General features: G+C 35.2%; 1 protein-coding gene across 1 annotated transcript; it reads left to right on the top strand.

Annotated features, from left to right (window-relative positions):
* The first annotated feature begins 12,690 nt into the window (after positions 1-12,690).
* On the top strand, positions 12,691-13,907 carry LOC149571051 (uncharacterized). Its single transcript, XM_089812623.1, has one exon. It carries the CDS (start codon positions 13,140-13,142, stop codon positions 13,641-13,643), a length of 504 nt encoding a protein of 167 aa, XP_089668749.1. The 5' UTR covers positions 12,691-13,139; the 3' UTR covers positions 13,644-13,907.
* Positions 13,908-15,172: the final 1,265 nt, after the last annotated feature.

Here is a 15,172-nt window from a genome sequence, read left to right as displayed (position 1 = left end):
CTACAAGTCATTGTTAGTCTCAAAAAGAACTTCAACATTTTGTCTAACAAATCTAGAATTATCATCTTCTTCATCAAAATTATAATCTACTATCTTCTCTTTAGTACCAAACTTTTCAACAATTCTTATTTGCACACTTGACTATTGTCTTAGTTCTATAGTTGAAACATCTATATGCTTTACTTTTCAATGAGTAACCAAGAAACATACCTTCATCACTTCTAGGATCAAAATTACCAATATCATCATCTCTATTTATGTAACACTTACTTCCAAATATTCTGAAATACTTAAATGATGGTGAATGACCAAACCATAACTCATAGGGTGTCTTGCTCATACCTTTCTTGATCTATACTCTATTCAAAGCATATACTATAGTGTTAACTACTTCTCTTCAAAATATCTTTGAGACATCATTCTCAAATAGCATCGCTCTTGCCACTTTTGCTACTGACTTATTCCTTCTTTCAACATTCCCATTCTATTTAGGTATTCTAGGTGAAGATAATTGTCTTTTGATTCTATTCTCTTCTCAGAACATGTTGAACTCTCTAGAGATGAACTCTCCTCCTCTATCTGATCTTAAACATTTAATCTTGACACTAGATTCATTTTCAACTCTATTCTTGAATATCTGAAGTTTTGCAAAAGCTTCAAACTTCTCTTTAAGAAATGCTACCCACATCATCCTAGTGAAATCATCAAAAAAAATCATAAAGTACCTTTCACCATAGAATCCTCTGGTTCTTGAAGGACCACTCAGATCTATGTGAACAATCTCCAATTTCTTTTTTTTAGAGAACTTATTGCTAGGAAAAGATACTTTCCTCTGCTTAGCCAAAATACATTCCTTGCAGATAACATTAGTAGGCTTAATAATCTTAGGCAGATCTCTTATTGCAAATGTACTACTAACTTTCACAATATTGTCAAAGTTTATATGAAAAAACCTTCTATGTCATAACTAACTATTGTCAACCTTTGCAACCAAACATGTTATTTAAGTAGGGTTCAACTGAAATACATAACCTCTAGATCTGGTCCTAGTACCAATCATCTTGATAAGTAGGAGATAATTTCCACAGTAAGTCAAATTATGATATTGCTATTAGGAGTTAACTTTGTGATTTTGAGTCAAACTCATTGAATTATTTTTCATGAGTAGTGATTCAACATGAATCCATCTCTCATGAGAATAAATGGAACACTTAGCACTCATTGGATCTAGGTGATTCTCATAGGAGTGAAGCACCGAGACTTCCTGGGAGGTCACTCATCCTAGTACTACTCCAACCTTAGCATACTTAACTACAAATTTTCCTCCATGGTTAAACACAAAGCTTGCAACCCCATTTGCAAAACCTTCACCAAGTGTTGAGCCTTATGAACCATTCATTAGAAAGCCCCTTAAGCTCATCAATTGATAAGTAGGAGATAATTTCCACAGCAAGTCCAATTATGATATTGCTATCAGGATTTGACTATGTGATTTTGAGTCAAACTCATTGACCCATGTTTCATTAGTAGTGATTCAAGATGAATCCATCTCTCTTGAGAATAAATGGAACACTTAGCATCACCTAGATCCAATGAGTGCTTGGTGAAGATGTCAGCAATCTGCTACTCTATAGGACAATACTGCAAAGTCACTCATGCCTAAAGATATAGGGCTTGGTACTTATCTGATACTTGACCTCGATGAAGGGCTTGGTGAAGATGTCAACAATATGCTACTCTGTAGGACAATACTACAATGTAATGACCTACTCATGAATCAACTCTCTAATGTAGTGCATATGAACTTCAATGTGTTCTGTCCACTGATGTTAGACTAGATGTTTTGAGATTTCAATGGCACTCTGATTATCACAATGTATGACTATAGGTCTAGGTATGTTAAACCCAAACTCCTTTAGAATCTATTGTAACCAAATAGCTTCTATAGCTGCATTGACAGCTCCTCGATACTTAGCCTCAGTTGATGAAAGAGCAATAGTGTTCTACTTTTTACTCTGCCAAAAAATGGGGCCAAAACCAAGATGAAACATATATCCTAAAGTGCATTTGCAAGAATCAATATCTCCTATATAGTCTTAGTCTATATAACCCACTAACTATAGTCCAATACTAGCTACATAGTGTATCCCATGTGTATGTGTACCCTGGATATAGTGTAGGATGCGATTGGTTGCCTTCTAATGAAGTTCATGTGGCTCTTGCATGAAGAAAGAAACCATGCCAAATACAAAGGATATGTTAGGACATGTATGTGTAAGGTGGATGTGACTTCCAACTATCTATACAAAGTAGCATCAACAAGTGGAGTGGAACACTTTGCTTCTAACTTAACACTTGAAAGGAATGGAGTAGATGCAGCCTTGCAGTCACTCATGTGAAATCGAGCAAGTAGATTAGGAGCATACTTGGGTTGTGATAATGTGATCCCTGATGAAGACTAATGTATCTCAATACCAAGGAAATAATGAAGTAGGCCCAAGTCTGTCATCAAAAATCTATCCTGCAAAGTAGCCTTGACACTATCAATGATGGATGTTGTACTCCCTATAATGATCAAGTCATCAACATAAAGCACAAGTAGTAAGCAAGAATCATCCCATTGAAGAATGTAGACATTTGGATCAAAATGACATCTGGTGAACTTTGCTGAGAGAAGGAAAGAATCCATCTTGGCATACCCAACTCTAGGAGCTTGTTTTAGTCCATAGATAGACTTTTTCAACTTGCAAACCAAGGTAGAATCCTGAATGAACCCCTATGGCTACACCATATAAATCTCCTCATAAAGATCACCATTTAAGAATGCACTTTTCACATCCATCTAATGAAAAACCCATCTCTGAGTTGTTGCTTTAGCTAGTGTCAAATGAATGGAGTTCATTTTTGCAACTAGTTCAAAGGTCTCAGTGTAGTCAATGTTAGGTACCTGAGAGAAACCTTTTGCAACAAATCTAGCCTTATGTTTATCCACACTTCCATCTACTACAAACTTGGTCTAATAGATCCACTTACAGCGAACCAATTTTCTTCCCTTAGGAAGAGAGACTAAGTCCCATGTATCATTTCTCATAAGAGAATTATATTCTTCCTCCATTAATCTATCCCATTTTGGAATTCCTAAAGCTTCTTTGAATGATTGTGGATTGAGAGGAACTACAATATAAGCATGAGGGAGTGAGTTGTGTTGTGATCTTTTCCTCCTAGTATCTGAAGGATTCCCTACCAATGGTCCTACCACATCCAATGTTTGTTGAGCCCATTTAGGTCTAGTGGAAGAAGATGTAGAAGGGATATCCTCAACCTCATCTAGTTGATGCTTCTATTTGGGTCATTAACGAACATCTTCTAAGTCACTGTCATCATTGTCACTCTCTTCAATGAAGAAGGAAGAAGGAAGAGCTGAAGAAGTAAAGCTGGAAAAACTTTGTTTAAAATGTACACTCCTCTCATAGAAAATGTCATGTGTCTCTAGATCCATCAATTTTTAGGATTTATGAGAGTCTGCATAACCAACAAAGATGAAAGGTTTACTTTGAGGTTCCAATGCCTTGCATTTCTATGGAGGCATTCATACCCATGTTGGAAAACCAAAGACTCTGAAGTGCTTTACAGAAGGTTTCCTTCTAGTCCAAGCTTCAAAAGGAGTTATACCATCCAAAGCTTTATGAGGACTTCTATTCTAGATGTAGTTAGCACAATAAATTGCTTCAACCCAAAAGACTTGATCAAGAGACTTATGTAGGAAGATGCAAGTGGTCATCTCCTTGAGGGTTTTGTTCTTCCTTTTGGCAACACCATTCTGTTGTGGCATGTATGGTACTGAATGTTGAAGGTCAATTCCCTCTTAGGTGTAAAAGTCTATAAGTCTTGAGTTTACATACTCCCCTCCATTATTTGCTCGAAGGACTTTGATGGCTTTCTCTGAATGCTTTTCTACTTGAGCCTTGAAGCTGAGAAATCATTCAAACACTTCACTCTTATGAGCCATAAAGAGTACCCAAGTGTAGCAAGAGTAGTCATCAATGAAGGTGAGTGCATAGCAAGACTTTCAAAATGATGGCACTGGAAATGGGCTTGCCACATCACTATGAACTAATTAAAGAACACCTCGTGCTCTCCAAAACTTTCCCTTGTCAAACATTTTTTTTGGATGCTTCCTAAGTGCGCAACCTAAACAAACACCTTCTGAAAATTGGACTTGAGGTAGACCATGAACCATGTTCTTGTTGCTAAGATGTTGAAGATACCTATAGTTGAGATGTCCAAATCTCTCATTCCATAGTTTTCTTTTTGTATTTGAATGCATTAACAAGGACTGTGCATTATATTTATGCACAAAGGAAGAGAAAGTGTAAATCCTTGAATCATGATTAGCTTCACCTATTGCAACCATTGAGTCATCTTTGATGCTTTTCACTACCACTGAATCTAGAAGAAATTCAACCTTGTTTCCACCTCCATAGTGAGTGATTTGGTAGATTGAAAGAAGGTTGGAGGTAAGATTAGGAACATAGAGTACACCCTTGAACACTCCACTTTCCATCTCAACTTCACCTTTTCTTTCAACTTCCACTTTAGTATCATCTCCTACAAAGATGTGAAATACCTTTGAATGCATCATGGAAGAAAAACTCTCTTTGAAGCACCCATATGATGTGTGGCAACTGAGTCAATAATCCATTCTCCCTGACTAATAGTGTTTGTGAGTAAAGCTTGCCCTTTGCTCTTAGAATATGAAGATAAAGACCCTTTCCCTTATAAGCACTAGGAAATGGAACATTGTGCTTCTTCATGATGTTTTTTAACTCATCAATATGCTTGTGATAACACTAATGTTCATCATGACTAGTTCTCTTGTAATAGGCACACTTCTTCTTTTACTGATTATTGTCCCCCTTTTTGTTGGTATTAAGAGAAGACTTGCCTCCTTATTGATTTTATGTTATTGTTGACATTTTTGTGTCCCTTTGTTTGTTATCTTTCCATGTCTTCTTTTTGCCCTTACCTTTTTTTGAACTTTCACGAGCTGAATCTTTAGAACTCTCATTGTTAGCCACCAATGGACTTTGAAGACTTGAGAATCCCCATTATTGTCAACTTAGCTTGTTCATCCTCTAACAACTAAGCATAATCATCAAAAGTGATCTTCTTATAAGAAGCCCCTAAGGTAGTCTTTGTGTTGTTGAAAGAAGAGACAAATGTGGAGCATTCAGATGACAACTTATTGTGAATTAAATAAATCAACTTGTCATCTTTAATGGGACTACCACAATCATTAAGTTTTGTTCTCAACTCATTCACCTTAATGATTAAATCCTAAATAGAATCAAAGCTCTTAGGATCTAGGGAGATAAGCTCATCTTCAATCTTGTAGACATCATCCTTAGTCACTTTATCATATAGTTTTTTAAGGGCATCCCAAGTTTCCTTGGATGTATTATATTTTATGATTTGATAGAGGATCTTGTCATCAACCCCTAACCTAATGAGTCCTAGGGCTATCTTATTTGTTGTCTCCCAAGCACGAATTTCACTTTTAGATATTTGATCACTTGTTGGTTTAGGAAAAAAACCATCTGCATATTGAGAAACTTCTTCATTCATCAATTCACACAATTTTTTAACTAACCATGTGGCATAGTTATGTGGTGTTAATTTTGGAGTCTTTAGGTTTCCCATAATGCAAGGAAAGAAAAGATAACAACAAGAAAAGAGGAACACAACACCAAGAGGCACCCTCCCTTTTCACTCAATCAACCTACCCGCCCCCGCCCTAACAAAAGAATGATTTTGGCACTTTATACTTAGTGCACTTATAATAGCCACTTACCAATTTAGGCCTAAGTGGACTTTTAATTTTGTTGTTTACAATCTCCTCTTGGAGTTCAAATCTAGTACTTATCAATGTAGCTAAGATATACAACAATTTTGAAGTTTGATCAGAGAAATATAATGCAAAAAAGGACCTATTTTTGAAAGTGGTATTTATATCCATACAAGCCTATAATCTGATTGCAGATCTGGAACATAGACAAAAAATTAGTCACTTTCATAAAAAATGGAACCTATAAATGTGTCCAGATGAGCGCGTACAAAGCATTTAAAGTTGCAAAATGTAGGATTGGATAGGTATAGTCACCAAAAATTGAATTTTTTGAAAAATATATGCACCAAAACCAGAAAATAGTAGCACCACTAAAAAATTTAAGAAATTCTAGCCAAAAATAAAAACAGTTGCACTTGATTTAGAGTCCAAATGACTGAGATATGGCCTCCTGAAGTTGGATTGTCAAATCAAAACTACATATGGTGAGGGGTTTGTTTTGATGACGTCAAAAAAATGCGAGGTTAAATTTGACGTCCAAACGGTCGTTGCAATAGTGCAATTTGGCCTGCTGGTGACAGTCAAACAACTGTCAAATTTAAGACAGTGTACAGTTGATGTTAGCAAAAAATTAGCCCCCTGGCTAACATGGCAATGTGGACGATGACGTCAGATGCTAACGTACAGTACAGTGGTGCTAATGTGTTTGCTGACTAGGCTTTCGTGGCACTATGAGGGACCTATGTGGCAGTTGAAAGAGGAGGTCGCTAGATGCAAAAACAATGACATCGAAGGTTGATAGCAATGCTGGAAGAGTGGTTGGCAATGGGTGAAGGGGCTGGCTATCAGAGTTCAGTGTTTGGTGGGTCTGGTATCATCGCCAACGGGAAGGTTGACATTGGTGGGAGGGTTGACGCTGGCAGATGGTGTATGGGACTTTAGTCCCACATGCATCCCATATGTGAATGCTGCGGTAAATAAAAATCATAGACCGCAAAGATTGAAGTGGTCTTGGAGGTTGCTGATATGTGTGATCTGTCGCAGTTTATGTGGTTTGCTAGTATGGTAGAAGTTGAAACTACTAGTTGTAAATGAAATATGCCAATTTGTGGGGAGATCTGTTTGATTTGTATGGAATATTCCATCGTGGGTGTTGGGAATTGATCACTTGGTTGTCTACAATAAATGCTCTCTACAGGCCTATTTACAATATATATATATATATATATATAGATCTAAAAAAATGTAGAATATGCAAATCTGAAAAAAAAATTGTAGAGACGCAAATGTAATAAATGTAGATCTGAAAATCAAATGCACAGATCTGAAAAGATCATATTTCTGCAAATCAGGCCTTCAAGTGCCGGTTTGCAAAAAAAAAAATCTTCAAATTTGACTATGGCCTAGGATAGGCAAATTTATAGTCAAAATTCACTGAATCAATGCTTCAGATATAATGGTGAGGTCCGCTTTGGCTTTAGACGCTCCCAATAGTTGCAGATACTCTGGATCTGAATCGTAGTCCTCTGAGAGGTGAAGCGAAAATGGTCTCCAATGGCTATGAAATGGCACTCCCTTAGCTCTAATACCATGTAAGAATTTGACTTAGGGCAAAATGACACCAAGATCAAGATGCTCAAGAACAAAGCACAACATGGACCAAATGATGTATGATCATAATAATAATATGAGAATGAATGAATATACATGTACACTAGAAGTGCTTGTATATAAAGGCCTCTAGAATGACTAGGAGTTAACAAAGTGATAAGCCTCACAACTAAGCACATGTCCACCAAGAGTGGATTATCCTTCATTGAGCATAGGAGTTTGTGTGATGATGAGAGGATAAGCTTACATAGGTGTATCACATAAAAATATGTTGTAGACACCATGTGCTTAATTAGAGTGCGAACAATTGTGTTGTCTACATGACAACTTAGTTGAATATGCAAACTCCTATGTTGTCAACAAGACAAATCATATGAGTATGCATACTCCTAGGTGTCTACATGACAACTAATAAAATAATACATTTGACCTAAGTAAACTTAAGTAAAGTGTAATAATAATTAATTATTTACACTAATAGTGAAATCTTGGGTGTAGGGCATTACTAGCTGAATCATCCGAGTTGTCTGCTTGAATGGCAGTGTTAAACTTTTCAAGATCTTCCATATAACCTTATCATCTTGTTTAGTTCCACCAAGAGACTAAATACCTACAACAATTTCTAATTATATTCATTCTCTAGAAGAGTTGACGGTAGGGCTTCTTTGGACCTCTATCTCCCTCACCACGTTCCTCTAACTTTGATTCTTCAACAATTTCCTTCTTAGCTTTTATCAAAAGCCAATAACCTGGACCCATGCATAGCAAATGAGTCTTCATCTTTTCCTTCCAACTATCATAGTTGGCCCCATCGAATCTTGGACTATCCTTCCTGAACATATTTGCCATCGATCTCCCAAAGTTGTTAAGCCTTATCTTCAAGGACCTGATGCTCTAATACCAATTGTTAGAATATATAGTCCACTGATATAACTGAGAGGGGGGGCGAATCAGTTATCCAACTATTATCACAATCATTAACTTTAAACAATCTTAACCAAATGAGCAATGTTAACTGTAACCACAAAAAGATCTTTATACATAATTAACACCAGATATGTTCACTAGGGAAACCCTTGATAAGAGGTAAAACCCTAGGGGGGATGGTACCCACAAGATGATGTACTAATATAAATATTCCTTGTTAGAGGATAGACCCTATTAGGAGTCTGTTATGCCATTTAGTACACAATTCCTATTAGGAGACTTTGAATCCTTGTTTAGAGATTCCAACCCTATTAGGAGTTGTGCCAACCGTGTTAGGAGTTGTGGAAGATAGCTGGACCCATTGCCCAAATAGCTTCAAGGTTAAGATCAAAGAACCCATTGTCCAAATGATCTTTGTATTATTTCTTGCAAAATAATAGAACTTAAATGTACTTGTTTCCTTTGTCTCTGTCCTATTAACCAAACTTTTGCTCCTTCAGATCTTGTAACTAGATCTCATACTGCGCATCCAATGATCCCTTGGATTGCTTACATGCATTCAACAAGCATTCTTCTCCTTCTCACACTACACAATAGTACTTCACATTCCACTTGATCCTCTTATTGAAGGCACATTACAAATAAGGAAAAAGACTCTCCTTTATACCTTATCTTCATAATAATTCCTTGAGTTGGCCTTGAGGCTTTCCCAATTAATTAAAATAAGATAATTAATTAATTCACAATTACAATAGCATTGTCAGCTCACAATCTATATAAAACTTTACACATGTGAAACCACATCTAATGCACACATTGGTGTCATCATATGATTTTCCTCTATCATTGTGTGACTGTTCATCTCTTCATCACATCTCAGATGAATGATAGCAATAGATCATCAGAATTTTGTTTTCTAATGCTCTATTTCTACATTGCTTCTAGTAAATCAAGTGTAACTTCTATACACCATTGACTCAGACTTAGTCCACTTAACAACGTCATTAGGACAATCTCACGAACATGTCCTCCACTGCGCATCATCTAAAATTTCCTCAACTTCTGCACATCATATGATTACTGACTGTTATTCTTCCAGTCTTTATAGAATTACTATTGTGTTGACATCAATGACAAATGCAATCATGAATGCAACATGTCAATACTCTCCAATGCTTAGGATACTCCCTTAATGTAGTATCATCAGCATTTATGCTAACAACTATTTTATCAACATTTTATGGTCGACATGTTGTAACTAATTTTAACCTTAAAGCGGCAAAAATACATGTATAAAAGCGCTTAAGGTTAGGGATTGCTTCATAATGTGTGATGCGAAAATCGCTTCTTGCAACAGTATTAAGCTATAAGGGATCACAGATTGTAATCAAATTTTAATCACTAAATCATAATAATATTAGACTTCTTGTTTGGTGGATGTAGCTTAGGGTTTGGGTGAACGACGTTAAATCTTGGTGTCTTGTGTTCTCTTCTGTGCAACTTATTATTTTTTGATATTGGTTATATTTGCATGTAATTGTTATTTATGTCCATGGTTTAATCCTAACAGAAATGTGAGGGGCCGAAAATAGGTAGTCATTGCTTATTAGAAAAATTGCCACGTGTCTCCATCAAATTATTTCTCTCCTTTTTTAACTATCAAAATAATAAGCTTAAAATTATATATTTTAAAATCAATGAAAATCCCTTGGCACTAAAATGAGCAGCTGCATGAGGCCACTACCCAGCTTCACAAATTTCTCCTAGAGAAATTGAGCAGCCACTGCTAACTAAAATAAGCTAAGCAGTGGCATGAGAACATGTTGAATATGCACCCTAAAAAGTAGAGTCTGCTACTTTTGAGAAGAATATTCCAAATAATTCTGTAGCAAATTATTATTTTTCATTTCATAGGACCACCCACTCTAAAAAAATAGATCCTACAACCCCCCTCATAGAACCACACCCTAATACATTCAATATATCTCATCTACCACACATGTGCTAAACATGGTATAATACATTTGAAAAAAAAACTTTAGATGTAAATTAATAGATTTTTTAACAAATGGTAAATTGATTTTGAAACATATAAAAATATTATAACCCTCTCCTATTATTATAATAGTTAATATTATATTTAAATCTAATTTAATATAAATAAATTATTCAATTTAAATGAAAACGGATATTTAGAAAAAATTCGACAACGCAAATTGTAATCCCTCTAAATACTTCATCCGACGTCATTATGTCTCAAATTGGTTGGATAAAGAGCTTATCCCAACTTTAAAACACTATTTTCTTTGATTAAATAATTATTTTGTGTGCACCACAATGCATCTAAACAGCTTTAAAGGGTAATAATTGAATTGTTTAATATTTTCCTAAATTGCTGTAGACAGTGGGATTTTAAAAATACACGTAATAGCGCAAATCTCAGTGTCAGATTGTTTTTGTTCCCCTAATCTCTATCTAATATTTCAAAATTTGGGCCCCACCAGTACCACGATACGTTTCAAAACAAGTAAAACGAGAATCACACTTCACCAACCTAAACAAATAACATGTAGAAATATGAGGCTTATCATTCTCAAGCCCTACCAAATTCTACTTACCATGTCACGTGGTGGGCCCATCAACCTAATAGTGTTGTTCGTATTTCTCGGAAAACTGCGTGGATTTGACACGTTACACATCCCACGTTGTGAGTGTCGTCTTTGAGTTTAGAACAATCGTGATGCAAAGAGGTGGAAGGGGCTTTTAATTCTTTCTAAGAGATAATGATATTGTTTTTGGGTAAAATATGCATAGAATGTTTATAATTTTATTTATTTATATTATATAAGGTACTTAGTTATGTATGTTAATTTCAATTTAAATATTGCCTAGTTCAGATTTTTTAAGTGTGTATAGATAGAAGAATTAAAGATTGAAAAGAACACAAAACAAGAGGAAAAAAAAGGTCAAAGCTAGATGTCATATGTTGGCATTATAACAGTGGTAGTTTCATATAAAAAGAGAGTTTATGAGAATTTTTGGGGCTCACACCTCAAAAAATATAAGCATAAAATAGTGAAAACATTAATTCAAGGTAGTCTTTCTTTAATTCAATAACACCTTGTAAATTGTTTAACACTTTGTCTAAAGAATGCTAACCATCACCAAATCTTGTAAATTGTTTAACACCTTGTCTAAAGAACTCTAACCATCACCAAATGAGTAAAGAGAAAAAATCTTGATGTTCCTCTCTATTTTTTTAAAATATCAATTCACTATTGTTTTTCCTTTAAACATTTCTATAACATTGTCTTAAAAAGATACTTTAAAGACAACTTATACATAGAATACTAGATGAACTTTTATATGTCTAAACTATTCATGGAAATATTACAACAAAAAAATGTTAGTTTCTATAAAAATTTAATACTAGAGAGACACTAAAGGCTATAAATAACACAAAATATGAAAAAGAAATTGGTACTTCTCACTCAGTTGTCAAATGAATTGGATTAGCTAGCTTAGCAAAGGTTAAAGATGCTAGTTTCATAAGGATGAAGGGGTCACAAAGGGTATGACACTTCCCAAAGCACATAGCAATAATACAAAATTTGAAAAAGAAATTGGTACGTTTCATTATCAAATGAGTTGGATTAGCTATTATAGGAGAAGTTGAAGATGTTAGTTAAGGATGAAGGGGTCCAAAGAGAACGACACGTCATGAAACACATAATATTAAAGAAATTCTTAACCTCAAAGACTAATGCTGCTTCTAACTCTCTCTCTTATTTAGGTGGTTGAAAAACTGGAATTTACATAGCATAAGAGATTATCTGAAATTTCATCTTATAACTAAGCTTCAGATCATTAGACTAAACTCTTGTTTTTCTTTTGATAAATAAATAAAAATAAAATCTCAAAATCGAAACTCTTTGATTTCTTTCAATAAATAAATAGAATTATTATAAGAAAATCTGATATATTCTCACATGCAACTTTTAGTATTATAGTAGCACCTTGTAATTGTTTAATACCTTAAATACAACCAAAATAAATCAATAATAAGCGATTTAAGCAATTTCAATGTCTATCCGAAAAAAGATAAAAGAAAGAAAGAATAACTTGAACATAATGAAAACTTGTGAATATGAATACAAATTCGTTATCGTCTAAACTTTATTTCAAACCACTCTTGAGAAGCGATGCTAAAATTCAGGGAATTTAAATAGTAGCCCTTCCATAGAACCGTGGGCTTAACTTCGCTTCCCTAATCCAATTATCCAGCCGGTTTGCGCGTATCTTATCCAAATAATTATGACAAGACGTCTTCCCAATTTGTCAGAAGCTGACTCGGATTTTTCCAATCCCAACCTGCGGCTCCGCCCACCGCAAATTCAGGTAAGATTGAAGCCAACAGAAAATCCACCGCCCCGCCTACTGTTTATATCAACATCAAATTCCTGCACATTGTTTCCTACAAACCGTTCAATCTTCTCCACTTCTGCTCTGTAAATAATTATTTCTTCAGTCTATCAAAGTCCAAGCATTTCTTTCTCCAGTTTATATATTCGCTGAATCATTTCACTGCGCAGAATCAAAAGGGTTTGTAAGGTTTTGAGGAACAAAATCATCTCACACAGTTTAAATCCGAAGGAGTGCATAAACTAGGGTTCGTAAGGTTTTGAGTCTGAAAAAATCTGTAGAAACTAGGGTTCTTAGGGTTTGTAAGGTTTTGACTCTTGGCAGTTGTAGAAGAATGGGACAGAAAGCCTCGTGCAAGAGATGGGATGAAGTGTGCCCGCAGCGTGTTCGGATTGTTGACATTAGCGGTCTGGTGGAGGAATTTCCGACGGCCGTGAAAGTTAAACAGGTCCTGCAAAATCATCCCCGGCATATCGTCTGCTCTTCCCGGGATCTGTATGCCATTAAAACCGGCCGCCTTCTTCCCGCAGAGGAGGATCTCCGGCTGGGCGAGATTTACTTTGTGCTGCCTATGACGATTCTGGATTCGGACCTTTCGCCGCAGAATTTGGCATCTCTGGCTTCTAGATTGGTTGCTGCTGCCAAAAAACAGGGGTCGAGGTCTGTGCGGGGGAATCCCTGGGACTCAAACCCTGGGAACTGTCCTCTGTATGAGAAATTGATGGGGAGTTGCGACAATTCGGAGTTGCAGATGGCTTTCAAGGAGCATTTGCTCGCCAAGTCCAGATCCTGGCATCCCCGCCTTCATACTATCCAGGAAACAGGCTTTGCTCGTTAAGCATACCTTTTTCCCCCTCTGTCTTCAAATTTGTGCGAATTACTTCTATGAGGTCGGATTTCGCCAAGCGATTTTTCTCTGCATTGATATTTGTTGTATTCTATCTGGTTTGTTGTACTTGTGGCTAATGGCGAGGTCATATGCCATGTCTATTTTCGTTGTTGTCTTAGATAAGGCGTTTCTGAATCTCTTGTTCAGGCCCTTTCTAAGACGCGTACGAGATGTACATATTGGAAGTGGTATGACGGAATTGTTTTTGTTCCATTGAGCAGATTTTCTACATGTTTATTATAATCTCTGGATATGCTTCTTTCCTTTCAAATTTGAGCTTGATTTTTGTTGAAGACTACATCTGTAATGTGAATTTTGTTGCAGATTTTCTGGATAAAAATTCTCCGTTTAGATTTGATTTTGAATGTTGTTCAGATTGCATTTATAATGGGGGTTTTGCTGCAGATTTTCCATTGAGCAGGTTTTCTGGATTATTTTTTTCAGATTTGTTTGATTTTGAATGTTGTTAAGATCGTATTTGCAATGGGGATTTGTTGCAATACAATGTTTTCGGGTGGATCTTGCAGCCTGTCTGGTAGGAATCCAATCAACAGACATGTTACGGTAGTGAAATTGGGAGTAGGATTACAGTCCATAATCATTTGGAAAAAGTGATCGTATCACTTAAAGAACAAGAAGTTTTTGGTGTGAATTCAGAATTTATATTCTTATTGTTCTTAATTTGAGTTCGTTAAAATTAATGTCTTGGTCTTCCAACTTTGCGAAGATTGATATTGGAAGCATTTCCTATGATCAAATTGTCATAATAAATTGGTTGAGATTGTGTGAGCATATTTTAGATTACAGTCTATGATCTATCATTAAGAGGATGTTTTAGAGTAAGAGAAGGGACTCATCAAGGAAATGTTGATATTAAGAGCACACAAATCTAATCCAGAAGCTACTAATGTAACTGATATCAATAGTTGTTTGACCATTTGCTAAAGTAGTTAAAACAAGCATTTTACTGATCAATATAGAATTTGACTATTACTTTTTACTTTCAGTAATGACAATTGAACAAATATAAAATAAATATTCTTGTTAGTATTTGAAATGATGTTAATTATAACTATATATTAGAAGAGATGGAATACAGATATACTTTTTATTGGTGTATCATTTGTTTATGTAACTTTTCTTTCTTTTAATCTAACAAAAAGAAAAGATTGGAGCATTTTTTAATCAAATTAAATTCCATCTAGGTTGTTTTAAACATGTAATTATGATTACAATGTCATTTTGATTTTCATGATTCTCATGGATGATATGCACAATATTAATAGTCTTTAGGGAAAAAAATTACCAATGTCATATCTACAAGATAAGGATTATTCCTCTATTAGGCAAGACTATAATTATAATCAAGTAAGGAAAATAATCATTTTCTTGTTGATTGGTATTTTCAATATATCTAAATTTCTTTTTCTTTTTTAGATAAGATAAGATAATTTATTAATGTCTAATAGGAGACCACA

This window comes from Cupressus sempervirens, chromosome 2, assembly GCF_028749045.1.
Source record: "Cupressus sempervirens isolate cs-2001-9-10 chromosome 2, ASM2874904v1, whole genome shotgun sequence".
Lineage (NCBI taxonomy): Eukaryota > Viridiplantae > Streptophyta > Pinopsida > Cupressales > Cupressaceae > Cupressus > Cupressus sempervirens.
The sequence above is the reverse complement of the archived record's forward strand: the minus strand, read 5'-3'. Positions and strand labels throughout refer to the sequence as shown.

Bases quoted from the DNA above. Each gene is read 5' to 3' on its own strand.
- LOC149571051 (XM_089812623.1), top strand. From the start codon at position 13,140: ATGGGACAGAAAGCCTCGTGCAAGAGATGGGATGAAGTGTGCCCGCAG.